Raw genomic sequence first — 27,273 nt, forward strand, 5'->3', positions numbered from 1 at the left:
CCCAGCTATACGCCACTGCTGAGCAACATGCTTAAGTGACTTTAAAGCTACCTGTATCTAGTTGAAATTTGGAGGTCTGTTAATGATCCACAGACTCACAAAATCTGGCAACCATGGATTTATGTCACTGCATAGTGGGAAGCAGTCTAACCACTGTATAGCAAAACCTGTTTCAGTCTGCAGAAGAAAAGAATGGTATTCATATTCTGTCTCTTTAGCAGCTTGTCTTTCTCTACTCATGTCTTTTGTGAGAAAGAGGCAGTACCTGGTTTGGAGAACACTTCCTTGGCTCCATAACTTGCTGCATATGACTTGCCTCTTTGACATAGTCAATTATTCACATGTTCACAAAGGTATATAGGTTGCAAGTGCTGCTGTGGTATGTTGAACTGGAAAAAGAGTTTGTTTCTAAAAGTGTGTTTGGTTTTTCCAACTGCCTCTCAGCCAATTAAAATAGAAATATTCTTGTTCCCTACCAGCCTTGCACCATTTACATATTTCAGTGCTTTTTTAGACTGGGGCCAGAGACGATTTGTCTTACATTAAGGATAGGGTTTTTTGATTGTATATGCTCTGAGTGTGATAAGGGCTACACACTATGTTTCCTGGAACTATTGTACACCAAACTGTGTAAAACATTTCCTGGAATTATTACTGGTGATTTTTAGTGACTAACTAACACCCTGTGAATGCTACAGTACAAAGCTCCACAAGGCTATTAGGTACGTACTGACATCCAGTGAGTAGCTTCTGAGGGTGACAGATTGAGTCATGCCACCTGTGCTTCATTAACTTGTCATCTGCATTAGTTACAACCTATTGTGCGCTGCCATGCCAGTAACCGCAAAGCAGGTTAAGCTCTCCCTTTTTTGCAAGACCTTTGAAAGAGGGATACCTCCACGTAGGCTTCATCTGTTATTTAATCCATTGTTTCCAAAATGTTCATGTAGATCTTCGAATCTATATAAGTATAGAGTGCTAGCGAGCACTTGATTAAAACAAATGTTTCTTCTCAGGTCTGTGTTGCAGGTTCATTGTCGCTGGCAATTCTGTTGTCAGAAATATGTTCCTGGGCAGTGATAGTTCCAGGTCTAAGCTTCCACATTAACCCCAAGCGGATGAAATGCACAGTTCCCTTTTCGTGTTGAGAGAGACACGAAGACCTCCACACTGAACTCCTAGCACCATCACAAGGACAGAAGGAAAATAGTCACCTGAAAGCATGAGAGTACTTGTTAGCAATCCCCTCCTGCTTTTGCTGCTTTTTTTGCTACATTTAAGATGCAAGGTCCCATGTATTTCATCTTTTGATTAAGCCATCAGCAAAGCAGATGGGCAATCTCGTTGACCAGGTGTAGGTAGAGCAATGTCACATATCCTCTGCTAAAATTGCCTTCCATGTAATCCTGCTATAGACGAGTCCTAAAAAAAAAAAGAAACACACCACATCTCTTCTGTGGGAGGAAGGCTGCTGCCTCAAGCTATATGAGAAGCTTTTTTAGAATTTCATGCATGGCTGTCTTTACTAGCTGGAGTAGCCTTTTTAATCAGCTTACAGTTACGGGAATGGGAAGAGCAGCCATTTCAAAAGGCTAATATTAAATAGAGCATGCTAGGGAGCAGCAAGGAGGGAGAATGCCAGTGATGACTTATAAATGGGAGGTGTGGGGTGTGTTCTGCTTGACAGTGAGAGTTAATGCTTCTGATTAATTTCCCTTGAAATAATATATTTCTCTATTTCAGACTCTAAACATATTTGAAAGATAAACCCTGCTACAATTAAAAACACTTCTTTGGTATCAAAAAGAGCAGAAATACTATTAGGAATGGATGGTAATTCTAAATATTATTTCTAGTTCACAACTTTCTGTAAGTGGCAGTCACATCCTCTGGATCTGATTTTTTTCTTGCTTACAGCAGTTTAATTCTACAGATTCATCAGTTTTGGGGTAGAAATGAAATCAGGAGAATCAGGCTCAGAAATGTTCTCCTTCTCTTCTGATCTGTAATGGGAGAAGAGATCTGCAGCAAGAGGTGTCTTGCATTTATCCCAGTTTAATTTATGAGTAATTCCAAGCAAGTCAGAGGAATTGGGCTGGTAAGAGATGGAAAATAAAGGTTGGGGGGAGGGGGCAGTTCACACTTGTTGTGGAAAAGGAAATTTTGTATTACCTTTCTACCAAGGAACACAGCTCTTATTTATGATCTATACCCCCAAAAAATTAAGGCTTAATCCAAGTGCAATGAAAAGCAGGTCGATCCAGTATTTGGCAACATCCTTTCCAGGAACTCAGGCTGTAGTTTCCTCCAGGGACAATCTCCTGCGAAAGATTTACACTGGAGAAGAAGATAAAAGCAGAAATCAGATATACTCCTTTTCTCTTACAGGAATGTCTCTCTCTCTCTCTCTCTGTCTCTCTCTCTGTACATATATGTAGTATATGTATATATACACACACATATGCACATACACACGCACATACGCACGCATGCACACGCACACACACTTTCTCCAAAGCAACTTTAAACATGTTAAATTTTTCATGAGAAATGAAACAGAGAGAAGGCTTTCCAAGCACGAGCCATGTGCCATGACCAGATGTTCTCCCTTTTTATTGGGGTGACACCAGCCATGTGCCATGACCAGATGTTCTCCCTTTTTATCAGGGTGATGCCTGATTTTCTGTATAAAGTCCTCATGCCTTGGGTATATCTTCCTAGATAACTGAAATGATTGAAGGTTTCACTTAACTAGTCAAGGTTTTTGCACCTTTGAAGCATTTGCTCAACATTGATTCTGGTGAAAACAGAGCAAGTTCTTGTCTTTGTAGCAACCTGATAGAGGTAAAATTAGTGTGATGAGGAAAGGTTGGAGTGATGAAGAAATATGAATGAAGGAATGTACCAAATAACACAGATTATTTTTACTGTGCAAAAAAGTTTTTTGACACTGGTTCAATGTTATGATAAACTCATTTGGAACATCAGGTTGCCAGAACAGAAATCCCTTGCAGTGATATGCAAGCATGGATGTTCAGGCAGAAGCTGGTGATCTTGATACCAACATGAATAATTTTTTTAAATCACATATTTGTGAATAGTTGAAATCTAAAAATGTTACCATAAAAATAAGGCCACCTTACATATTTTATATGCCCATACTCAAAGCTACATTTTATACCAAGGCATAGAAGGAAGAAATATATGTGTCAGAAGAATAATACAGAAAAAAAAAATCACCTGAAGTTAGAATTGGAATTTTGATTCCTAACATGAGGAGTTAAACATCATAAGAAATTTCAAGTTGTCACAAGTCTTGATACTAAGAAGATGTAGCAAGATACCTCTCTACCACACACACACAAAACCTCTTTTAGTTAAGCAAGGGGGTGTGAAGGCAGATGCAGTGAAATCAAAACAATTCTGAAAAATTTCCCCATTTGAGGATTTTGTCGAGAGAATTCTTGCAGGTTAGATTACAGCAACATGACTGCTAGATTTACATTGTTTTTGTTGTAGGCAAGTGCTCAGTCTTAGACCATTGCCTTTGCTAAGAAAAGAAATGGGAAAAGAAGGATTAAGTTACTCTGTTTTCGATAGCATGGAAAAAAGCTTAATTAGAGTATTTATTTCTAAAGCAATTAGTTGTGAAAATGGAAAAAAAAGCAGCACATTAGGACAAATTTAAAAGGTTCTTGCCATAATCTAAATACATAGACCTTTGGTTCTTTGTAAGATAGTGTTAAGTATATCTGAATATATTCCTTATTTAATATCATTATTTTTCTTCTCTATCTTGCATAGAGAATTATCAAATACAATTTACCTCAGAATATATTTCTACTTAAGATGTGTTTAAAGTTTTGTATGTAAACAGGCACGATTACTATTATCTTCAGCCACATTCACGGACAGCAGAAGGAAAAGCTCCTGACTTTTTTCAGCTAGAGTTATCCTCAGATACTATGTTAACATTATGTTAGTTCAAATATTTTATTTATTTTTTGTTAATATTTGAGATGAACCTGAGCTAGACCACTGAATCTTTACATGATAATCTATCCTTAGCCTTTCAGGAAGCTCAGGTTTGGACAAAGATGTTTTGAGTTCTCTGTTGGTTCTGTTTCTGTTTGTCATGTAACACAGAAACGCCCAAGAAAAGGAAAACAATTCAGCAGCATTAAAATATTCCTTTCTTTAAAAGATGTAAGTTCATGGAAAGCAGGTGCCTAAGAAAAAAAGCCAAATAAAAAAAATAAAATTAGGCTTTTAGAGAATATGTCAGCTCCCTAAATTATGCTGACAGAAGGATAAAGAGTTCCTCAATACCTGGTGAAAAGTTGCTGGCAGCATTCAACTAGCTCTGTGCTGTTGGCAGGGAAATCGGTGGAGTTGAAGGCATTTCCTAATAAGATGTGGCAAGGAACTTCCACACCAGGGACAGTCAGCATTCCTGTGACGTAAGTAACAATTTTCTTAATGAGTTATGAGGAAGATAAGACTTGGGGATGTCAGTCACTGACGCATGGTCAGATGAAACGTCCTGCCTGATATGAAATCACCCTCCGAGATGGTTCTGTAAAGGTGCAAGATTAAAATCCTTGAAATGTGGGATTTTTAAAAAATCCAAATCATTTTACAGAACTGGATTAAGGAGTGACCACAAATGTGTTTTTTTAATATGTAGAAATTAAACTATGGTAACTGTTACACTTAGAACAGTTTGTTTTTCTGCCCCTTTTATTGCTACTAAAAAGGTATGCTAATGGCTTTCTCACTGCTGGGCCAGTGTGCTTTCATTAACTGAAATGGAGCTATGCTGCATTTATAGCAGTGCAAGTAAATACAGGACCTTTTCTTTTGTTTTAAATGGAGATAGTTACAGTTTATTTACCTTTGCTTTCCTAGATGTTCTCCAAAATTTCCTATAAATAGTAATGTCAGCATTCAATGCAGTAATGGAGACACAAAAATATGAAAGTGACAGCTCCTTCTTGTACGAAGTGTTGTGGAACCTGGACACATTTTTAATATGTTCTTATCTTAACTGAGGTAGTAGAAATTGCTTAGCTCTTTTACCTTCTTCTGGGCATAAGGAAAGTATTTATCATGGCAGGAGTTGGTGGAATGTAATTTTCTTTCCAAAGCAGATTTTATTATTTTGGAAAGATTTCCCAGTGGCTGTTCACAATTTTATTCTTAAGGCCAGGATTGTGAAATGACACATTTTAGTAAGACTTCCTGATTCCTCAGTTATACAGAGTAGTGTCATGTTTTAAAATATTATGGAGGGCTGTGAGACTAATGACATTTCAAGTGTACTAGTTCTATAACCTTCAGGAAATAGTGTGGGCTTATCCTTAAAATGTGTATGTTTCTGTTGCTGCAGTGACCATAAAGGGATAGGGAAGCTGTGGTAGAAGCAGACATGCTGTTTTCAGGTACGTAAAGCACCAAGATCTTTCTTCACTGGCGGAATATGAGTGCTTTAACCTTCATCATGCAATTCTGTGTATCACATGCTCGGAAAAGAAAGCTGGGAAAGGGATTGTTAAATACTGGGGATAAACTTTACCTGCTGAATCATATCCGGTCAATTAATTAATATTTTTAATCATTAATATTACATTCTTCTTAACTTCCTCCCTAAAATGGCTGTTGCATTGTGACTCTTTACTCAGCTTGAAGGTGAGACTTTGAAAATAAGGAACTGTTGTTGAGTCCCACCTTAGGACCGTTTCATTCATTCACACTGTTTAACATAAGTGTTCCGAGGGAATACTAACAGCCCAAAATATCAATTTAACATTAAGGCAAAAAGTTATTCAGCTTTCCCCTTGCTCCTTCTCTGTTACACCCTCTTTTCATTCCACTTCTCCATTTCTGCTCCATAATTACTTCCGTATCTCTGTAGCCAGCGGCATGGAGAAAGGACTGTAACTCGTCTATAACTTGCTTCGTTCATCAGTCATGTGTTACACGCAGAATAACAAAAAAAGAGATATGACATAACGGAAGAAATAAAATAAATATTGTCATATTCCAGTTTTCAGGAACCTTTCGTCGCATATTGGCTTTTAATCCTGCCAAACCCGAAAATGCTAGCGTTTGAGTGACAGAGGTTGCCCCGCTCTGTCTATCGTACCGACGCACTGCCACCATGTGGTCCCTGACTGTAAGAGACACCAAACCTGGGTACGGTACCTGCAACACAGGCAGTCATGAAACAGGCGACAGTTCCCGCAATCATTGCTCTGAAAGCACCGCCAGCTATTTCCTTTTTTTTGGAGGGAGCGATGCTTGCTAGGAAGAAAATTAAAGTGTGTGTCAAACATAAATACATATAAAGATGAACTGCTTGTGTATAAAATGGTGACTCCTGTTTGCTTTGGCAGTTTGCACATCTGTGCTGGCCGATGGAGGCTTTCCCATGCAAATCCCAGGCACCACACTGGGGTCTGGCCCCACAGCTGAGTCCTGCTCCTCCATGCTGCCCCACTGCTGGCACCACAGAGCCCACCTGGGCTCCAGGGTAAAGGCGGCCACCAGCAATTCTGGCTGCCCGGTGAGGAACCCAGATGGTTTTTCAATTTTTATTTTTCCCTCAAGATCTGAAAAGCCTTTTTTTTCCCTTTCCCTATATGCCTACTGCATATATGTGACATTTTTACAAGAAACAGCCAACTTTGTCTTTCAAACCAGCAGGCTACAAGGACGGTTTACTCCTCCTGAAGCCCAAGCACTGTAGTAGCTCAGGCTTACGGTGTGAGGGCTGGACAGAGAGGCAAATCAGCAGGGCTTGGTCCCCTCTCCTTGCCCCCAGCCCCTCTCCCAGTATCTCCCTGCCAAAGCCTGCACCCCTCTGGGAGCCCTTCCATGCACAGTTGGGTGCTTGGTCGTGGCAGAGCAGCTGCTCAGCCCCTAAAGCTGCTAAGCTTCACCCACAGCCTGTTCCTTTGGGTGTTCTCTTTGGGATTTGCTTGCCAAATAAATTGTCCATGAGAGGTGTTCTTACTCAGGCCTCCTATTACCAGTCCCAGGGAGCCGAAGTTGGCAAACCCACAAAGAGCATAGGTGGCAATGACTTCAGAACGAACCTGGAAAACAAACACACACCCTGTTGAGTGGTTTGAGACAGCTCAGGCTGATTTAGAGGTCTGAGAATATGGCACTGTGGCTCAGGACTCCAAGTACTGAAATCAATCTGTTTGGCTTGGTTGCTGCCCCAGTGTGCGACTTTCAGCAACATAGGCTCATTCTCTTGCTGAAAGGTGCAGGCTTTCATACCCACTGCCCATGTAAGGACTCATAAATCATGTGATGGTTTTATTTTTCATGTACATTGTTGTACCTTGTTGAATCGAATAGTAGTCATTAAAGACAAAAAAATAATTATCTTACTAGTGGCAATTTAGCTGCTGTTTTTTGAAGGTATGACTCAGAGCTTTCACTCAGTTTGCTGTTCATAGCTGGACTGCCTTTAAAACACTCACTTGAAACCTCAAGTTTTGGTATGTATCCCTTACTTCTTTGTCCCTGAACAAGCAGAGGGCTCCATGTGCAAAGCTGCTCTGTGCATGCTCTACCTTGTGCACAGAGGAAGAAAAGGGAAATGGGTCTCCTAGAGAGTGGATGCTTTGATGTGATAACAGGCAGAGGGACATTATGATTTTGGAATCCCCATTAGGGGCTTATTTCCTTCCTGATTTCAGCCACCTTCCTCCCCTTGGGCAACACCAGCTCAGTCTGGACCTCAGAGCAGAGGCAAGGTGGGGTTGGCCTTTGCCCCCATGGAGGGACACCTCACAGGACACAAAATTACCTTGGATGAAATCAGGCTACAAACCTAGCAAACCTTGAGACAAATTTAGTTCAAACATTTTGGGAAAGGAGGCAACATATCTCAACAAATGGATCTTTGTCCCCATGGCACCTCTGAACTCCTATTTACTGTGTTTTAGGCCCAAGCTGTAGATGCCTGAGTGATTGTTCTAGTAGGTTTTCTGTTTATTAGAAGTTTCTCTGTTCCCGTTCCTGTTTTATGAAAACAAATTTGTAGATATTTTCAATCACTCTGCACATATGCAGGAAAATGCTTTTCAAGTACCCACTCTACCTGCTTTTCCTAGAAAAGGCTTTGTGGCTTTGTGTGCTGTGATTTCCCTGCTTTCATTTGCACTTTCCTAGTTCTGAAAACAGGAAGCCTTGTTATTACTGACTCAGGTGAGGGAGTTCAGGAGACCGCTTGTTTGCTTGCTCTGACTGAATATCTGTGCCTGGATGCATTACAGAGTTCTGAAGCTGAAGAGGAATTAAAAGTGCAAGTCAAGCACACTCTCACCTGAACTGTGTGCTGTAATTAAAATGGTTACTGGACAATTTTTACTAGTGTTATGAATCAGAATTATTTTTATATCTCAGAGTTTATTACCGTGGAAGCTTATACAGCTCTATATAGGTATTAGAAGTGAACATGGAAGTTCTATGTGACATCTTACTAAAAAAAAAAAGAAAAAAAGGTGAAATACAGCCTGAATTTTAAGACTGACTTCCAGATTTTAAAAAAAAATATTCGCTCCTTCAGAAGTTTGGAGCCATGTTCCCCTTGTAGAATGTAGCATGACTACAGGAGGGCAGATCAAAGGTCCATCTAGGCCAGGATCGTGTTTCCAGCAATTCCAGAAAAACTGGTAATGGATGCTCAGGCAAGTGTATGAGTATTTGATCAGATAGCCTGGCTTTCTACCTCCACTTGTGAAATATGTTCTGGTAATAGGGAATGCAAGTGGTCAGGAACATATTTTTGGTTTTGTAGATAAGGCAGGTATCCACAGCATCACACCAGATTAAATGGAGATTAAAAGCTGTACAAAAGGATGCTTCCTAATTAAGGATCCTCTACAGTGACAATTTGTCTTGATTTGAAGAAGAAAGGCCAGTGAAGGTGTAAAGCCAGATATCATGGTTTTCGTTGCCTGTGCTTAGAATGAGGATAAATTCAGCACAGGCTGTGCATGTGGATGCCAGATGGAGGAGCAGTCATGGCTGCAAAGGTCAGCCTTGATCACTGCATGCTCTTTGCCCTGTGCACACACCTGGCACGCCCTTTGTATTGCCATCCTCTAAGTTTCTTCCTCAGTGAATTGTAGTAGGCATTATGTATCCTCTTGGGGGAATCTAGGTGGACATGTGAATGAGAGGTGGGCCCAGGCTTTGGCTGGAAATCCTCATGCAAACTAACTTTCGTTGGCAATTGAAACAAACTGGTTGGACTCAGCGCGGCAAGGGAGGTGTATACCATGTAATACATGTTTTGTAGTACTGCCTTCTGCACAGAGGACAATGACCTCCAGCAGAGGTGTGCCAGTAATATCTTAAATGCCATCAGCTAAAGCTTGCTGGATGCTTCTCTTGAAGCTTAATGCTTGGCTAAACCTCTGCAGTCAGGAGGATCCTCCAGTTCTTGCCCAGGATTTTCCTGGGAAAGTATCTCATAGGGAAGTGCTAGCTAAGAATGAGGTAGGAAGAAACTCACCTTGAAGACAACCTTGGTCTTATGTGCAGTGTCCTGTGGGACATTGCATGTTCCCCAAAACTATGCCTTTCTTTTGCTATATTTGTTAGAGATAGCTAGTGTGATGGCAGTCAGGGCAGCCTCACAAAGCAATGCTGCATTTTCATAATTGAACTCTGTCACTGAAAACCACACTTTAGAGTAATATCCCACTATTATCCCTTTGTGCCATATTAAAAAATAAGATGAGTTTCAGCAGAAAAGTATTAGATCCAATAAATCTGTAGAATAGAAAATGTTACTTACAGTCATATACTGTTTCACACCATTAATGTACATGCTCCCACCCTTTTCTCGGTTGTGAATCAGTTTTGAGAGGCGCTCATAAGCCACAAATTCATTGAAGAAAGTTTTGTAACCTAGTAGTCCACCGACAATAAAACTGTCTTCCCAGTCTACCCCCATCATGAAAGAGAATGGCATGAAGACATAAGCACAAATGTTCTGCAAAATATGTAAGATAAAGCAGGTCAAAAGATATTGTTGGTCAAAGAACAGTGGCATGTGATGAATTCTCTAAACTTAAAATAAAGATGGTTTTATTTCAGCAGAGGAAAATTGGCCTTGAATTCTTACTGCCAACATGGCTGGGATACTGAGGGTTTCTAATAGTAAGGTATGCTTAAGTAATTTTTAAAATACTAACCCAAAATCTAGATATAACAAAGTAATTAGGTATGTCCTTAATTTTACACCTAAAGTAAAACAGAAGTTTCTGTGCCTTTTTTCCCCAACAAAGGCTTCAGATTGGGCATAGTGTTTGAAGCAGAGAAGGAGGGTTCAGTTAAAAGAGCTGATAAGAGAATTGAGAAGTCTGGTTATTTTGCTGATTAAATCAAGTGTGTTAATGAACATGCTTAATTACTAGGTTATTGGACTCCAACTGCTGTAAACAAAAGACTTGTCTCTGCATAAAAGCTGTGCATCTGACATAATTAAAGCTGTACCTTTTTTCCTAGCATTAAAAGTTTTATGCAAAATAAGGAAAAATCCCATATCACAGTATAGCTTATTTTTATACAAGAGAGAAAATAGCTTCCGCTGTGAAAGGGTTTGGTCAGATTGTCTTTAGTGAATGTAACTGAGGTGTTTAAGCAGTTACTATTCCTGGTTGGTTTCTCTGCCCACAAGAGGCTAGAGGTTAGTGTCTCTCAAAAGGGATGGATGGCTGAATGCAACATGTCGGTGGGTCTCAGCTCCTTGTGGGTTATCTATCTGTCCAAATCTTACTCCATCCAGCAGTTACTAAAATACCAGCCCTTGCATGAGTGTGACTGAGGTATGCATACTTGTGCCTTTCTTCTGCTGTGGGTATCCGTGCAGTGGGATAATCTGTGGAAGCTGTGCAGGGTAACATCTTAATATTGCTGAGGCCACATCTGCTATGAGTGTGTGTTCACTTCTGCAGCACCTTTATCGCAATGCTATATCCGTGTTTCACACGGCACTTTTATTAGGAGCTTGCAAAACAAAAAGCCCACAACCATTGAACCAAGATTGTTGCATTGGGTCAAAAATGATGTATTGACCTAGGTTAAAAATGAAGTCCTGTTTAAAACCTGTTTACTCAGCTGAGTAATTTGGATGCAGTTTTACAACCTAATTGTGTTGAGAACTAAGTGGTATTGAGTAAGCGTGGGTTCAGACAAGTCCGGCCTTGCCCCAGTGTCCTTATCTAAGTGAAGCTAGTGAACATTAAGGACTTGATGGGGCTCTCTCTGAAGCTAAAGCCACTTTAAAGTTTGTGTTGAAAGGTTGTTAATGGCTTGGCAAGTGTGTAACCGACAGATCTGCTGCACTGTCAAGTCAGAGGAGGCAGGTATTAGCATACAATGCTCTGTAAATGTGCTCTGCTGGTTAGCAAGAGCACCACAGAGGGGAGCTACACGTGGACTAATGGATACAGGAATATTTACATGGCAACAATTTTCCTTTGGCTGTAAAGACATTTTTCAAGAACATGCACATAAAAATATATGTTTTTAGATCACATTAAAAAACAAAAAAAACCCACAACAAAACCACACAGGCACTTCATTTGAGAAAGACAAATTATGCATGTATATAAGCTGCATGAAGGACCTGAAGACCATACCTCAAAGTTCAGCTGTGGATAGTCAAACAGATTGCCCACCCAAGAGAGGGCTGAGTCTAGGAAAGCCAGCAGGGCAAGGAAGGAGATCAGATTCACGGCGATGTTTGCCACCAGCAGGATGGAGGTAGAGGCACCTTGACTAGCTGCTTCCAGCAGGTTCTTTGATTCACTTTGTCAATGAAAAGAAAACCAGAGTGTGAACTTTTTTTAATTCAAGAACAAATCATAGAACTAAAAGTTACATGGACCTGATTAGAAATCTACTAGTGAAGCTGTCTGTTTACTCATAGGGAAAATACTGATGAGGTGGAGTAGGTTTTTGCTCTTGATCCTCATGGCAGCCACTGGGAGGGTATGCTTTTGGTGCCCTGAGGATGAATTCTGACACATTCGGGGCTGGGCAAGCTCTGGATCAAGTCTCAGTACTTGTGACTGCCTGTTGCAGCACTGGGATGGGGAGTGAGCACTGGTCTTCTTGCAGGCAGCCCTTGCAGAGATGCCCAGGCTGTTCAGGAACGGTTCCTTACAAGCCTTTTTCCTTTGCCTGTTGTTCTCAAGGCAAGTGAGTCTCCCTGCAGATGGGCAACAAGTTCGTTGCTGTCGTTGTTGAAATGATTGCTCCACCTTTGCTTTTGCATGTTTGCATTTACAGATTCCTTATAAAGCAAAGACAGCAACAGAGCAAATGGGAAAACCTCTTGGTGGCTCACCATAGGTAGGCATTTGCCTCTTTCTTTGAAGGGTTTATTGTCTGACCCAGGTCCCTGGCATCTCTGTGCCTGTCCCAATGGGTAGTGATACCTCCGTATGTTGTAATAGGGCACGCTGCACCTGAATTCACAAACTACTCATTTGGTGTATATTTTTGTGTAATTAATTTATTGCTTGCACATCTACTGTGTATTAACCTAAAGCTTATGTGTGAGGAGTTATTTTTCCAAATCTCATTTTTACATGAGTATTACTATTAACTAGAGCCTAGATCAGCTTACCCTTTTGCCATTTGTAGGCCACTCCTCAGAGTTACTGTAGGCTTTTCAGTTTCAGGCCAGAATAGCTTGGAAGTGGCTAATGATGCCGGTGCTGACATGACAGAAGCAGTCAGTAGGTGGGAGGCAGAAACCTAGAATTCCAGGTGACAGAAGGTATGCTGTGATAACCACATCATGCGCAAACATGGAGGAAAGCAATTACATTTATTAGATGCTTGGATTATTTTTCTACAGGGGGTCATTAAAAAGTTCACATTGCTCATACGGAAAAGAAGAGAATGAGCAATATAGGAGAAAGCCAATTTGAGACAAGAAAAATCTAAGTAGTGAAAAGTATGGAGTAATCTTTCCAAGAGGCAAACTGCTTCACTCCTCTCTGGTGGCAAGCCAGAATGCAAAAGAAACAAAAAAACCCCAGGTCCATCTAGTGCACCTGGGTGTAGCAATAGCAGAGCAGGTGAGTGAGAGTCAGCCTTTCTTAACACCCCCTGTATGCCTTGCAGTGGCAGAAAATGTTTTTTGTCCCTTGATGTTGTGTTTAGAAAAAAAATTTTACATGGCCTGACATAAATTCTTTCTTCTATTCCCCTTTCACCCCTTCTTCCACAAATTTCCACACAAAACAACTTCTTTGCTAACTTCTGCAGTATTTCCATCCCGCTTGGTCTTTTTGGCCAATCCTCCCTTCTTGCCTCTGCCTCTCCACTGTATTTTATTCAGATATGGAAATAATATATTTATCAACCATCCCCCAATGACTCTGATCATAAATCACATCTTTGGCCCTGTTTTTCCGGCTTTGTGCTGCCAGCCCCTTAGCAGACGAGACGTTTACTACCCGTGTTTGTACAGCATCACTAGAACCTCAGTCACAAGTCAGCTCTTTAGGCTCATATGGCTAGCAACACTTCCTGAAGGACTTATCTATAACACTATAGATACAGTGATCTATATCACTGCCACAGAAGTGGGAGGGTTAATCAGTTAGTATATTCCACATGTCAGTTCATCTGGACTGTAGGAAAGTATACAAATCAGTAATTTCCTTGCAGCTACGGCAGGAAGTCTCTGTATTACTCAGGTAGACATTTGTGCTACTTAGTATCTTCAAGATCAGATCGTGGTATCCTTTTTACTGTCGGAAGACAGGGGATTTTTGTGGTTAATTCCTTCAGGAAAAAAAAAGATGGGAATGATGCAAGTATACTTCCAAAGCATTTTAGCTGAGCTTCTATACTTACATGATTTCAGAAAAACAGTATATTTTCCAGTTCTCTTTCCCCATCTTACCCCAAAAGAAATATATGCTCCTAAGACACTTCCAGCGATAGTTGAGAATCCAGCTGTCATGACTGCATGGAGTTCGGATTTGGTGATGTACGGTAAGTAGGGCCGTACCAGGAGAGGAGACTCTGTCTGGAAGTGAAAAACAACTACCAAATTAAGAACTTCCTAATAAACCCTCAGAGGCTTCTTTTATTAACAGAGCAGAAAAATGAGTGGCTGCATCACACTTCCTTAGGTGTCTTTTGACTAGTTAGTGCTAACGAGTGCTCTGAATATTGTTGGGGGTTTTTTTACCCGAAGAAGGAAAATTGTACCAACATCCATCTTGTCTGAAGCCAATTCTTGCTGGTTTACCATGTTCCCCAAAGGCCAAGTGAAATTGCCAAGAAATCCTAATCCAGTTGTGAGTGAGTTAGGGACAGCCACAGGTCTGAGCTGCAGGTGAGCCTGTGAGTCAAGTGAAACATGCATACCAGCCACTATAGGCAGCTTAGAGCTCTCAGACGCTCTGGCATGTGTGCGTGCACATCCTGGAGGCAGTGTCATGCAGAGGTACTGGTTTAAATCTTGAAGCAGTGTGATACAGTGGTGCACCACTGCTAAATAACTGATATGCTAATGTCACTTTTGGGTTTGGATGCTACTTGGTGATCTTTCCACATTGCTTTGAAGCCTGGGGCAGACACTGCTGTAGTATAAGTTTAATGGATTTCCCATTAAAGTGGAATGTTAGACTGTCCCATGCTTTTTTGTCTAAGGCCTTGCACAGCCAGCCCTGGCTCTTAGTTTTCTACATTGTCTGTCTCTCCTGCCCTTGCCTGCCTGTGCGGGTTTTGGCTGGGATCAAGTTAATTTTCTTCACAGTAGCTGGTATGGGGCTATGTTTTGGGTTTGTGCTGAAAACAGTGTTGATAATACAGGGATGTTTCAGTTACTGCTGAGCAGTGCTTACACAGAGTCAAGGCCTTTTCTGCTTCTCACCCCACCCCACCAGCGAGTGGGCTGGGGGTGCACAAGAAGTTGGGAGGGGACATGGCTGGGACAGCTGACCCCAACTGACCAAATGGATATCCCATACCATATGGCGTCATGCTCAGCATCTAAAGCTGGGGAAGAAGAAGGAAGGGGGGGACATTTGGAGTGATGGCATTTGTCTTCCCAAGTAACCATTACACATGATGGAGCCCTGCTTTCCTGGAGATGGCTGAACTCCTGCCTGCCCATGGGAAGGAGTGAATGAATTCCTTGCTTTGCTTTGCTTGCGTGCGCGGCTTTTGCTTTCCCTATTAAACTGTCTTTATCTTAACCCACGAGTTTTCTCACTTTTACCCTTCTGATTCTCTCCCCCATCCCACCCGGGGGGAGTGAACGAGCAGCTGTGTGGGCTTCGCTGCTGACTGGGGTTAAACCACAACACTGCCTCGTGTGCCCTCTTTTCGTCCCATTTGCCATTTCAGTTGAAGAAACCCTGAAATTGTTATTTCTTCAGAACCTTGGAGTAGTCTGGTAGTCATTTTAAGGGAGGTCTATCACCTACATTGATGCCTGACTTTCCATTGGGAAAACATGTGGTTCCCAAAACCCACCCATTGTGCATCATTGCCGAGATATGAATGTGCTGGAATTCTGGAAATCAACCACCAGTCCTGCTGGACTGGAGTCCCAGCTTCATAGGAAATGCTTATTTTTTTATGCACAGATGCTCACAGCATAATTTCACAATATTCAGTAATTCTGTGCTAGCATGTTTTTTCTATGCTCCAACTCACCTGTCCCACAAATATGTTACCTGCAGCTACCAGAGACTCAACAGGAGTTGTCCCCATGAAAATTTGCATTATCCAACCAACCTAAAATGATTAAAAAAGATAAAAAAACCAAACCACATTGGTCTGATTATTCCATGCACTTCTTGAATTAATCATGCCAATGTAAGAGTTCTGAGACACCTTACAATATTTCCTGAGTTAATGATTTCAGCTTCAAGATATGGCACATTCATTTAATAGTAGCATGTTGAAATAAGCCAGTGGAGGAATAATTTAACAGAATTGAGAGTACCCCAGGCTCCTCCTGGGCACTAAATTGTTAAACTAAATTAATCAAAGCAGATATTTTGATGTGTCCTTATTACTTATGTACCTGTCTAAAGGGACTTGGATCATATGAAGGGGAAAAAATGTGAAATTTAGATAAGGCTAAAAATGGCTTGTAGAAATTTTAGCACACTGTTTCAGCTAGGTGACGTTTGTGGTGCTTATATAACAATCCTTTGAATGAGAAGGACAAAGAACTTTTTAAGGGTATCTTCAAATAAGGTTTAACTACCACCATGCAGGAAGGTCTTTTCCCTCACATGGTAAGTTAATTGGGTGGACAGGGCAGGAAGTGGGCTTTCTGTGGACTTGCTTTTATCTTAGTGGACACTGGCACTGGGTCTAGGACCTGACAGAAATGAACACTGAGACCATGAGGTGAGGAACCAGCCTCTGATCTTATTCTGGGGACCTCTGATAGGAAGGCATATGCAATTGCTACTGCAATGCTTAATAGAAAGCAGGAATCCACTGTCTGTGATGTAACCTCCATCCCGCACTTTGGGGGCTGGGAGAGGAGCAGGCAGAAAGGAAGATTTAAGCAAGTATGGCATCTGAGGAATGCTAAAGCTACCCAGGCAAATCTAACAATTACTACGACATTAGCAATAAAACCAGACTGGGGGGAGGAAAGTGTGCTATGTGATGCCAATTAGGATTTTGCAGTGGTAACATTTGGAACTATTTCCAGGTTAAAAATAAACAACTACTTTTCATATGTCTATCCCTGAGCAGCTTGGTCAGGGCCAATGCTGTATTTTGGCTGCATGTGTTCAAGAAGTGTCCCGTACTAGGCAAATGAGTACCTACTGGCAAAAATTCATACCTTTCCAACAAGCCATTGCATGAATCCAACGTGGTAAAGCATAGACATTACTGTGCTGAAGAAAACCACAATTGGCAGGACCTGATTTGGAGACACAAAATCATTAACACTTCTAGAGTGGTTTTCCTTTCCTTGATTCTGTAGGCCATTTAATTTCTGAAAAAGAGGCTCATGGTTTTGGAGATACACTTAAAGGTATTGAAAACACATCATTAAGTTTCACTTATGCTGTACAATTTTTAACCTTCTAGCCTAATTTATGTTTGTGTTGGAATTAACTGTTTTTCTTGTATCTGCATAGTTTTCTCACCAGACTGCAATAGTTTTGAAACTGGTTTAACGTGATATGCATTAGTTTATAGCCATGTTTAAGTCAGCTCGAACATTTACCAGGCAATGGCATCTACAAAGACTTGGATATGTACCTCTGTAGACTTCGAAAACCATGAACAGAAATATATAGAATGGGACTGTTGATGTAGAATTCAGAGCTCAACTTCTCTGTGTCTTGCATTTAAAAAACACGGTTGAGACTGCTATATAAGCAGAAGGTGAAGAGATGTTGATAGGGATTGTAGCTGACTTGATTTCACAGAATCAGTGGCAGCTTCCTTAGAAAGTCCATACTGTGTAGCTGCCTTTTAATAACACACTATAGAAAAATCCTCTTTTATTCTGCTCTATTTATAGCATTAATTATAATGCCAATGTGGAGTATTCAAGAGCTCTGTAACTGTATGCAGAGACAGAATCTGCTTAAAAACAAATTCACAGGTGTATACTTATTAAATAAAAGAAGTGAATATGAGTCTCTTTCAGTGCAAACTGAAGGAAAAATATTTTTCTTAAACATATAATTTAAAAGAATTGCATGAATGCCTAACCTACTGTCTGATGGGTTATTAAATGTGTTGTTTTTTCATCCTGAATAAAACTAATATCACTTGATTCTCAAGTATGTTAAATACACAGGGTCTCAGCATTTCTATGCTAGTAAACAACAGGAAGAAAAATCCCCTCAAAAGGTCCGAAATTAGGCAGACAGATTAGTTACAGTTAAAACAGTACCACTAACACTAGGAAGCTTTTATGTGTGTTCAACTGAGGACACAATGCATTATAAATAAAAGCAAGGAACAGAATGAAAAAGAACAGAACACTTTGTTAGTTCAGACCTTTCCAGTAAATAGAAGCTGTGCCTTTCTAGAGGAGCATTAGTACTATCAGCAATTTTGATAAACGTTTGGAAACTGAATTTAGATGATCAGAACCTTTCACTGAAAGGAGAGAGTGCAATTCACAGATATCGTTGTGCTCTTCAACAAGTTAATATGAGGCTGCTTTCTCTAGTTTGATTCTCTGATCCTTTTAGCTATCCTCTAGGGGTGGTGTGCCATGCAGTAATAGCAGAAAGTTTAGTTCAGTAAAAGTAACACTTTTCTCCCCTCCCTTTTCTCTCCTGCCATTTCCCCCTCCTGTTCATACGTGTGTGCTAGCCAGAGAGGTGTCTGGCTCCCAGCCGACGGCACACCCTGGCACAAGCAGGGACTGCCACTATGCCTGTAGGGAAATGGGTCTGGAGAGGCAGTGGGCAGAGAAGCAAAGGTCAACTGTCTGTACAGGATGGTAAAAACTATGAGTGAGTGTCCTCCCTTTTTTCACTCCAAGTGGATGAGAAGAGCTCTCAGGTCTGAGAGCTGTGGTTTGGCTTTAGCTGAAAGAGCAAGAAGACAAATTTCTGCCTACACTGGGTGACAACTGGCACCCTTCAGCCTGTTTCTTGTGCACGTTCCTCTGAAAATACCTTAGATGACTTTAAAACATGCTTTTCCATTTTTGCAGTTGCAGGCATTTCTAGATGAAACATTCATCTTTACAAAACAGGGAATTTCCTTTCCAGTTGTGATCATTTGTGCCTTGACTGCATAAAGAAGTTGGGACTATTTCATAACTAAATGCTCCTGCCTAAATAGCCGTTGACTTAATGTGGGACCTATTATGTCTTCATCAGAAAAGCGTCGCAACCATTTAATAGGTAAGTAATTGTAATCATTTGTCATGTCCAGGCTAGCTTTTATCTCAGGTATAATAAAATAATGTGGAAAACACTGGCAAATTATTACTCTAAAATAAGCAGAACGTAAATAAGCTACTTGCAACACATCGCATTGCAGTGGGTTTTTGATTGTGTTCTCTGCAGAGATAAACACAATGAAAAGCACTTAACATGAAACAACTAGTTAAACTGAAAAAAAACAGAACTCTTTTACAGAAAGGCTCCCCACAGTGTTAATACACTGAAGTGTTAAGTCAATGGTTTTGAAACTTGGGAGAGAGGAGAGAACAGCCTCAGGAAAACTCCTTATGTCCCATGTCTATATGGAGCAGCCACCTCCTCTCCACCAGCCCCAAGAGGAGCTTCACCTTTGTGCTGGGCCCACGTGGGGTTGCATGTTGCAAGTGGGACAACAGTGGGAAAAGTGATGCAGGAACATCTTCTCCTGCTCCCCATCCTCTCCTTCCCCCTCTTTGCAGTGCCCGGGGAGTAGGTGGCATGGGGTCAGTAATGTTGGAGGGCTGCCTCTGAGGGTCTTAGGGCTTGGGTAGCAGCATGTGCATGTCTGGGCAATACCTTGATGGTGAAGAGCTGTGCAGGGGCATGGGAGAGGGAAGGGAAAGCTCTGGTGGTGTTCCAGGGTCAGGCACCTGGCAAAGCATCCAGAGAGCGAAGGGAGCCCAGGCTAGGAGCAGGTTTGGGGAGGGTGGAAGGAGCCCAGCCTCACTGGAGCTGTGGGTACAGGATCTGGAGAGATGAGATGGGGAATAGACCATGCAAACCTTTGTATTTGAGGAGGGGTCTGGAGGGCTAGGGGATTGGGGGGACAGGCATATGTATGTGGAGGCAGGACTGTTAGGAAAAAAGGAGGCATGGGGATGATCCAAGGAGTCTGAGAACAGCTTCCCTCTGTAACTATGGGGCTGTCGCACACCCTGTGTGTCGAGGAATATCTGCACAGCAGGGGGACGTCATGGTGGAACATCAGCTTTAATTGGCAGTGTTCCCTTTGTTGGTTAAATGTGAAATGTATTTGGAAATAAAAGGTCAAGAGTCCCCTTTGGTTTTTTTAAAAAAAAGTGCACTGATTGCATGAAATCGTGTTTAAGGAAAGAAAAGCTCTTAAAAATCATTCTTCTGTTTCATGCACTCCCAGTTCCCTCTTTCTGCTGTAGTGCCCTTATTCTCTGAGTGCAAGAGTCTGCCTCAAAGATGTGGGTACTCTGAACAGGGAGTGACAAAGAGATTGTCTCCAACTTGCTTCTGCCATTAAAAAATTCACCAGTTTGATTTGGATATACACACACACCATTACAGCCTGTAGGTGGAGACAGTTGTCAACTCCAAGAAAAGTGGGGAGAGAACCGCAAAAGGAAATATAACAGGGAAGTCAGATGGACCTCAGCTGTCGCAGAAGCCTACTCCTCAAAAAGGGCTAGCGTGTTTCCATATGGGAGGAGTGGACGGGTCCTGCACTGTAATTATACCTGCATGGTTAAACTATTAGAATTATATTTCCCTCTGTGGACAAACTTGTGTGGAAGTTTAGTCTCCAATATGTATAGCTCCTTATATCTACTACATACCTTGAAATAGTCAAGTTTTAACTGATGAATAAATTCAACGAGCACTCTGAAAAATCTCACAACATTTCAATGGAGAATTGGTATCAAAGAGCTCTTTAGAATTACATTTATGCGGCCTACAAATGTTGCAGTTAATACTTCCCATAATACAACCTCTAAGAAAATAAATTCTTTACTTGGTATTTTTTATAAACTGGGTTATTTCATATTTATTATCAATTCTGCAATATGGTTTGACCTTACTAAAGAGGTACTTTCCAGATTATGGTTATTGCCTATGCTACTTGCAGGGAGGGAGTTGAAACTGTTGGCTGCTCACAACTCCTCTCCCATTTGTGGCTTGATGTTCAGCTTTTTCCTTATGTTTCTTTAAAGAAGAAGTTGCTATTGATGTTTAAGGAACTTCCTGCTTTCAGACACTCCTAAAGCCTGACCTTCAAAGCAAAGCCTTTCCCAGGGAGCCATAATACTCCTGGCATAGAAAGGAAGATACTGATATAACAGAAGTCTAATTTCCTGCTTGCTCAAAGCAAACTTTGCTTCTCATAGTCAACACTATAGATGACTTAGTACTAAGAGCTTTTTTCTGACTTCTTAAGTACTTGGGTGTGCGTGTTTATCTGGGCAAGTGTTTTTTTCAGAACTCTGAAACTCTGCATCTGCATACACAAATACACATTTAAAATAACCCAGTTTATGCACACAAATGCATGTATCTATGACTAATTACTGCTTCCAAGACTATGTGCTCAAAGGCTGTAGTGGGACTGGTCAGAACACCCAATGGGTGCACGCAAGGGATGTGTCTGCTCTGGTAACTGTGTCCATATAAGTTAACAGAAAACTGAGGTGTCCCTTACATATGGCTAAGGATGCAGTATGGATACAATTGGGCTCTGACAGTTTCTGTAAGACATACCCTATCACTTGTCTACTCTCTCTCAAGAGCTAAGCCAAGATTGAGACGTTTCACTTTTGGAGGGTGCTTTGAAATATCTTGGGGCAAGATTTGGACAGCTCAGCGCTGCATGCAAACCTCATAAAATATCTTAAAGGCACTTTTGACCATCTTAATCTCTAAATAAATGGCAAGTGTTTCAGGCTGTCACCCACTGAAGTTGGAAGAGAGAAATCTCTTTCTACAGGAGGAGCAGATGAAGCATGTTTTGGCATTGCTGTGCACTTGTCTGCCACTCTGTTTACCATATATATTCCTATACCACGACATATGCAGCTCTGAAAATCAACTCATGGATTTTGCTTTCATGTTTTTCAGTGTGAAAATAACCTACTTGTCCCTGTTATCCTCTTCTAGAAATTCCACGTCTTTTGCTGGCTTATCCCATAGAATAAGACTGATGGATATGTGCATACACAGAAGCAAACTTTTGACTGTCTAGTCCCTAATTATGGCTTTAGTCAGCAAAGTACTTTGCATTGCCACTGAGGCATTAAAAAATCACCTTGAAAAAATCATATTCATAAGGCATTGTGGAAAAACACAGGAAAAATAGCTTTGGGGTGGGAATTAAATTATTTCACCCCCAAAATATGTAATTGTGAATGTGAATTGTCATTTGAGTGCTCAATAGAGTAAAGGTGAGAGGAGACTGGAAAGTGAAACAAAAGGTATAAAAATACTGCAATTAAAATATAATTTATATTTCTTGCTGAAATGCTTCATTTTTTTTTCCCCTCTAAGATGTTCTGACTATTCTTAGTAGCAGCATATTTTACAGGTAGCATTTTCTTTCTTAAGTAGTGAAAGAGCTAAGTGTGAAGAATATCCAGTTTGGAATATTATCTCAAGAAAAAAAGGAGATAAGAGATGCGTAAGCCCACGGTCAGGTGTCTGAAATACCAGACAGAAGAATGGTCTCTGAGAAAGTCCTGATACATTTCTCATGGTTGGGTTTTTTTTTTTGCTTTATATGTTCTTGATTCCAGCTGAAGCAGGTATTATGGCACGGGCTACGTGTGGGAGCAAAACCAGACAGGATGCTGGTGCAGGTTAGAGAGCACAGAGCACATAAGCTGTATTCCAGCAGTTTCCCAACAAGGTCTCCTAAGGGAGAGCTGGGAAATCTCACTGGGATCTTATTAATGTAATAATAACGTAATGTAATTCTTCCTGCTTATGCATGGGCAGCTTCTACCTCTTTTACCTGGTATAAGTATACATCTAGGCTTTCCACTTCTACAGGGGCAATGTCTGTGAGGCAGTGGTCTGCACAGCAGTTTAGGATAAAACAGCATAGCATGGTATAGGACTTTTACTTGTGGAGATGCAGGGAAGATAGGCTGGAGGTAATATTTCTTTCAGTGACCAGGTAGGAGCCTTTTAACCTATTCCTTGTAGAAACATATCCCAAAGTTCTGCCTACTTGTAATATATTTTGTTATAATTAGACTAAGTAAGTGTAACCTAACTCAATGTACAGCAGTAAATCAAGGGCTTTATGTGGGGTTCCCAAATTTTCTGTTTGGAGTGTCGCACAGTAAGGAATAGTTTATCTCTTAGCTGATTTCTCTGGTGACTGCACTGGTATCACAAGACATACAATTAATTTATTTCCCAGCCATACTGTTCCTTTTTCTGTTGTGTATCTGCCACATACAGTATATATAAAACCTGTCTTACCTTAAAAGCAAAGAAATGATCTGTGTATTTCTCACCGAACACAAACTTAGCACCCGTGTCAGAGTAGTCCAGAAAAGTCTAGGCACAGAAAGCAAAGAAAGTTAGCCATAAGCTCCGGGTCCCTGCCAAAAACTAAGCAAATATTGCTAGTTGTCTTGCAGTGATCTGGTGAGGTGCAAGGAGCTTGTGCTCTGGTCTGAATGGGTCCAGGCTTCACTGACTGTATGTGGCTGAACCGAGGGTCTCTGCTCTGCTCTACCAAGTGTGCAGGCTGCTTCAGAGTATGTGGATAAACAGCAAGGGCATAGGGCACATTTTCCTGCAGTACCCAACATGATAAAGGCCATAAGGTGTACTAAAAGAAGAATTTATTTTTAAATCCTGATATTGTGGTGCATTTCTACACTCCCTCTCATGCAAATAAGTGCAATAAACGATACAGTTTAAAATGGAGATTTATTGGCTGAAGTAATGAGTTTTGAAAGGAGTAGCCAAAAGCTAGTCTAAAAACATCTTCTACTTTTAATTCTGATACGGTGGTGCATTTTTGTACTCCTGATGCCAAAAGATGCAATTAATGATACAGTTTAAAATGGAGATGTATAGCTAGAGTAATGAGTTATGACAGGAGTGACTGTAAGCCACATGGAGCCAACGAAAGGGGGCACCAGACCCACTTCAGTTGGAGACGAAAGGGGAGACTGAGAACCTGGTGACAAAACCCAGATGACTCCCACTGCTTGCAGATTAGCAACCAGACAGACGTCAGACCTGTGCCTTCGCTCCCGCACAGAGACAGTACATTCTGCACTGGCTTGTTTTAAATGCGCTTAATTATCTGTGCTGTGAAGAACAGCTGTGTGAATAGTATCCCTGGGCTGAAAAGTCTGAATGTCCTTCAGTGGGTACTCACTGATCTACATTTTGGATTTATCTTATTTATTACTTTACAGTAATGGACTTTTTAAAAAAACTTTGTGCCTGTAGTCTGCCTGCAGGGCCACCTACGGACGGAACCTCTCCCCGCTCTAGAGATCCTTTGCTGCTTGCAGCTGTGGATTTGCCACCTGTAGTTGAATTCATTTTCTCATATGTTGTGAGAAATATGAAATGGCCCTGGGGCCAGGACTGTGGCTACTGCGAAGACAATGGTGGTTCTGCCTTGCTAAATCCCAAGGCTTTTCAGCATATCAGATTTATTGCAAGAATGCTTTGGAGTTGGGACAGGTCTAAGAGTTTCTATGAGTGCCCTGGCACAATAGTGGCTTTGTGTTTGGAGGGTGCAAGTTACAATTTCAGCCCAAGGTTGGTAAAGCCATTAAGAAACAGGGTCACTCTGGCCATTACTCATCAGCCTGTCCCACGTAGTCTTGTATTAACTGAACAAAAAAGAAATGAGAAGGGTGAATTCAGGTAGTCAATTACCTTTCTGAGAACCCAGTTTTTCTCAAGAGCGGAAAACATCCGGGGGCAAATGGACCCTTGAACTGCCTGGTTGTTTGTTATATAAGAGTCTCAAGAGATAAAATTGTATTAAAAATTTTTTTTTTTTCCCAGTAGCTTACCTGGATCTGAATGCCTAGCCAGTTAAATACATCAAACCCCACTTTGGTCCTCAGAATAAGAAGCCCAAGAATAAACTGCATTCCTATTCCTGAAAATACTGGCCTCCAAGCAACCTAGATGGACAGAAAAATAAAAATAAAGAAACCACTTCTTATTTAAATAAATAATAATTTACTTCAGATATTTGTTAATATAATGTAAGGGGATTGTCTGACCATACTGCAGGATAGGAGCAGCTGCCAAAACAGGTTGTAGGGGACTTGGACTGTGAATTTGAATGGAATTGAATTGAATGCAAATTGAATGAAAAACAAGCTCTCCCAATTTGAGAGCCCTGTGATGTGGATGTCCCCATCTGAGCTAGCTGCTGAAAGCCTGGCTAGGTAAGTATGGACATGCCCATTTCTCCATCACAGACTGCAAGTAATCGAGTAGTAGGAAAAGGAAAGATAGTTCTTCCTGTGCTACAGTTTATAGATGAAATATACGTACATGAGAGCAGCAGACATGATTCTTCTTTTTTTTTTTTTTTTTTAACTGGAATGGAAACATCAGAAAAAAAGTAACCAAGCATGCAGATTCTTCACATATCTGGACTGGGAATAATGAGAGATTTTACTCCAGGTTTTTCTGTGTGCTTGGGTAATTTCAACTCTTTATGTTGCCCAGCTTTAAAGAGCTTTGTTGCTTGAAAACTACTCACAGTTACATATTGCAATTCATATGACGTAAAGGCAGTTGTGCGAAAAACTGTGGCTGCCTGTGACCAGTCGCTCTTCACTACACTGCAGATTTCTGCTCTGCTGCCTCAGAAAACATCTTCCTTTTGTGAAAATTGAATCTGATTATTTACAAGACAAAGAGCTGAAATGGCACTCTCTAATTTATTCAGATGATATTTGAATAACACAAGCCAATTAGGTGTAATGAGGACCCATGGGAGAGCACAAAGCATCTGGAGTACAGGAGTTTTCACCTCAGTTGGAAAGCATGGCGAGTGGGGAATCCACTAGTCCCTGCTGAGGGGACTTTTTCTGTTAAGAAAGTCTCAGCACTGATGCAGGAGTGTTGAAAAAGTGTTGTTGAAACTTGGTGACCTGGACAATGGATTAATATGACTGATGAAAGCATGAGCTGTATGCTAGGCGTGCACACAGGGGTAAAAGCTGAGGTGGGAGTTGTGGGGGCTGAAGTAATATCACAGCAGTACAGAGCGGACATCTCAGCTGGAAAATTAAAATAAATGGCATTGACAAGCCTATGGGGGTGGGTTAGTGAAAAGTGAGGACCTCAGCTTGGCCTCAGCTGCTGCATTTGTAGTGGGAATCAAACTTGTGAGGGATTAAGAGCTACATGAGGGAAGCACGTCTGCAGTTCTATGCAATTTGTGTTGATGTGATGAGTGTCCTCAAATAAGTGCCTGTGATGTCCTGAGGACTGCGGTGAGCCTCCTGTGGGTGGAAAGCATGGAGCAGGCCTGCCTCGGATTGCACTGATGCTCCAGGAGAAAATGTGTTCCAGTCTGCATCAGGGCTGGAACAAAGGATGGGCAGCGGCCTCCCAAAATAGTGAGAACCAGATGCTGGTACAGCCCCACACATGCTCCCAAGATGCATGCATACTCTCACACATGCATCCGCAAGATATCAGAGCAAAATTACTTTCCTCAGAAATGAAATACACGACTGGGCAAGCCTAAATTTCAACATGGGTTTTCTGTTACTCTTACTGAACTTGGTGCTAGGGTAGAGGAATAGCTTTTGAGACATTCAACAAAAAAACCCCAGAAGATCCAACATGGACTAGATACTCACTCTGGTTGGATATTTGGAAAATATAAACATCAGGAGAACATACATCACAAGCCCACCAAAGGAGATCAGCTGGTGGGATCCCTGTTTTGCTGTGTCAAAGATGAGCCAGAAGATGATAGTTATAATAAGAGCTGCACACAACACCCTAGGGAAAAAAAAAGTGTCAAGCATGACATCCTGAAGAAGACCAGATATTCCTTCCCCTCCCCACAACATTTACATCTGTCTGTGAATGAACTCTCTGAGCAATATGTTAAGCTGAAATGTGTAGCTCTACGCAAGCAGGAACCTGCCTTTGCTGATGCAACTCTGACAACAATATCCCTTGGCGGCATCCAGAAGAAATGTCCTCCAACCATGTCCCCAAAGTCAGAGTGTGGGGGAAACCCAATAAAGCATGAGCAACTCTTGTCTGGGTGTTATTTTTATTAAATGAAGTGTGAGAAGATGCCCTCCTTTCTCACTCCGTCCTCCTTTTCGTTTCCTGCCTTCTTTATTGAATCTTTTCTTAGCTCTCGGCAAGACAGGTTGTGGTTTTTATGAACTGCACTGTGCTGTTTAACTGGTGGGCCTATGAAACACACACTGTTGAGGAGCAGGTTATAAACTGTTCACTTCTTTGTAACTGGCTGTAGTCTGTTTAGAAAAATAAATTTTAATCAGAACAATTTTAGCTATCTCAGAAACAATGACAAGAGCCACGTGTACATCTATGTTCAGTGTTTCTATGGTCGGCACTA

General features: G+C 41.2%; 1 protein-coding gene across 1 annotated transcript in view; it reads right to left on the minus strand.

The window, feature by feature from the left end:
- Window positions 1-2,222: 2,222 nt before the first annotated feature.
- SLC28A3 (solute carrier family 28 member 3) overlaps window positions 2,223-27,273 on the minus strand; it is a 45,168-nt gene continuing 20,117 nt past the window's right edge. The window contains exons 6-18 of the mRNA XM_072860934.1: window positions 26,534-26,678; window positions 24,719-24,832; window positions 23,154-23,231; window positions 16,871-16,951; window positions 15,718-15,798; window positions 13,952-14,077; window positions 12,662-12,792; window positions 11,670-11,838; window positions 9,821-10,018; window positions 7,016-7,097; window positions 6,205-6,303; window positions 4,330-4,453; window positions 2,223-2,337 (exon numbers count right to left, since the gene is read on the minus strand). Of these exons, the coding sequence (XP_072717035.1) occupies window positions 2,223-2,337; window positions 4,330-4,453; window positions 6,205-6,303; window positions 7,016-7,097; window positions 9,821-10,018; window positions 11,670-11,838; window positions 12,662-12,792; window positions 13,952-14,077; window positions 15,718-15,798; window positions 16,871-16,951; window positions 23,154-23,231; window positions 24,719-24,832; window positions 26,534-26,678 (1,543 nt within the window). The remainder of the gene's footprint in view (window positions 2,338-4,329; window positions 4,454-6,204; window positions 6,304-7,015; window positions 7,098-9,820; window positions 10,019-11,669; window positions 11,839-12,661; window positions 12,793-13,951; window positions 14,078-15,717; window positions 15,799-16,870; window positions 16,952-23,153; window positions 23,232-24,718; window positions 24,833-26,533; window positions 26,679-27,273) is intronic.

This window comes from Ciconia boyciana, chromosome 4 (genome assembly GCF_034638445.1).
Source record: "Ciconia boyciana chromosome 4, ASM3463844v1, whole genome shotgun sequence".
NCBI classification, from domain to species: domain Eukaryota; kingdom Metazoa; phylum Chordata; class Aves; order Ciconiiformes; family Ciconiidae; genus Ciconia; species Ciconia boyciana.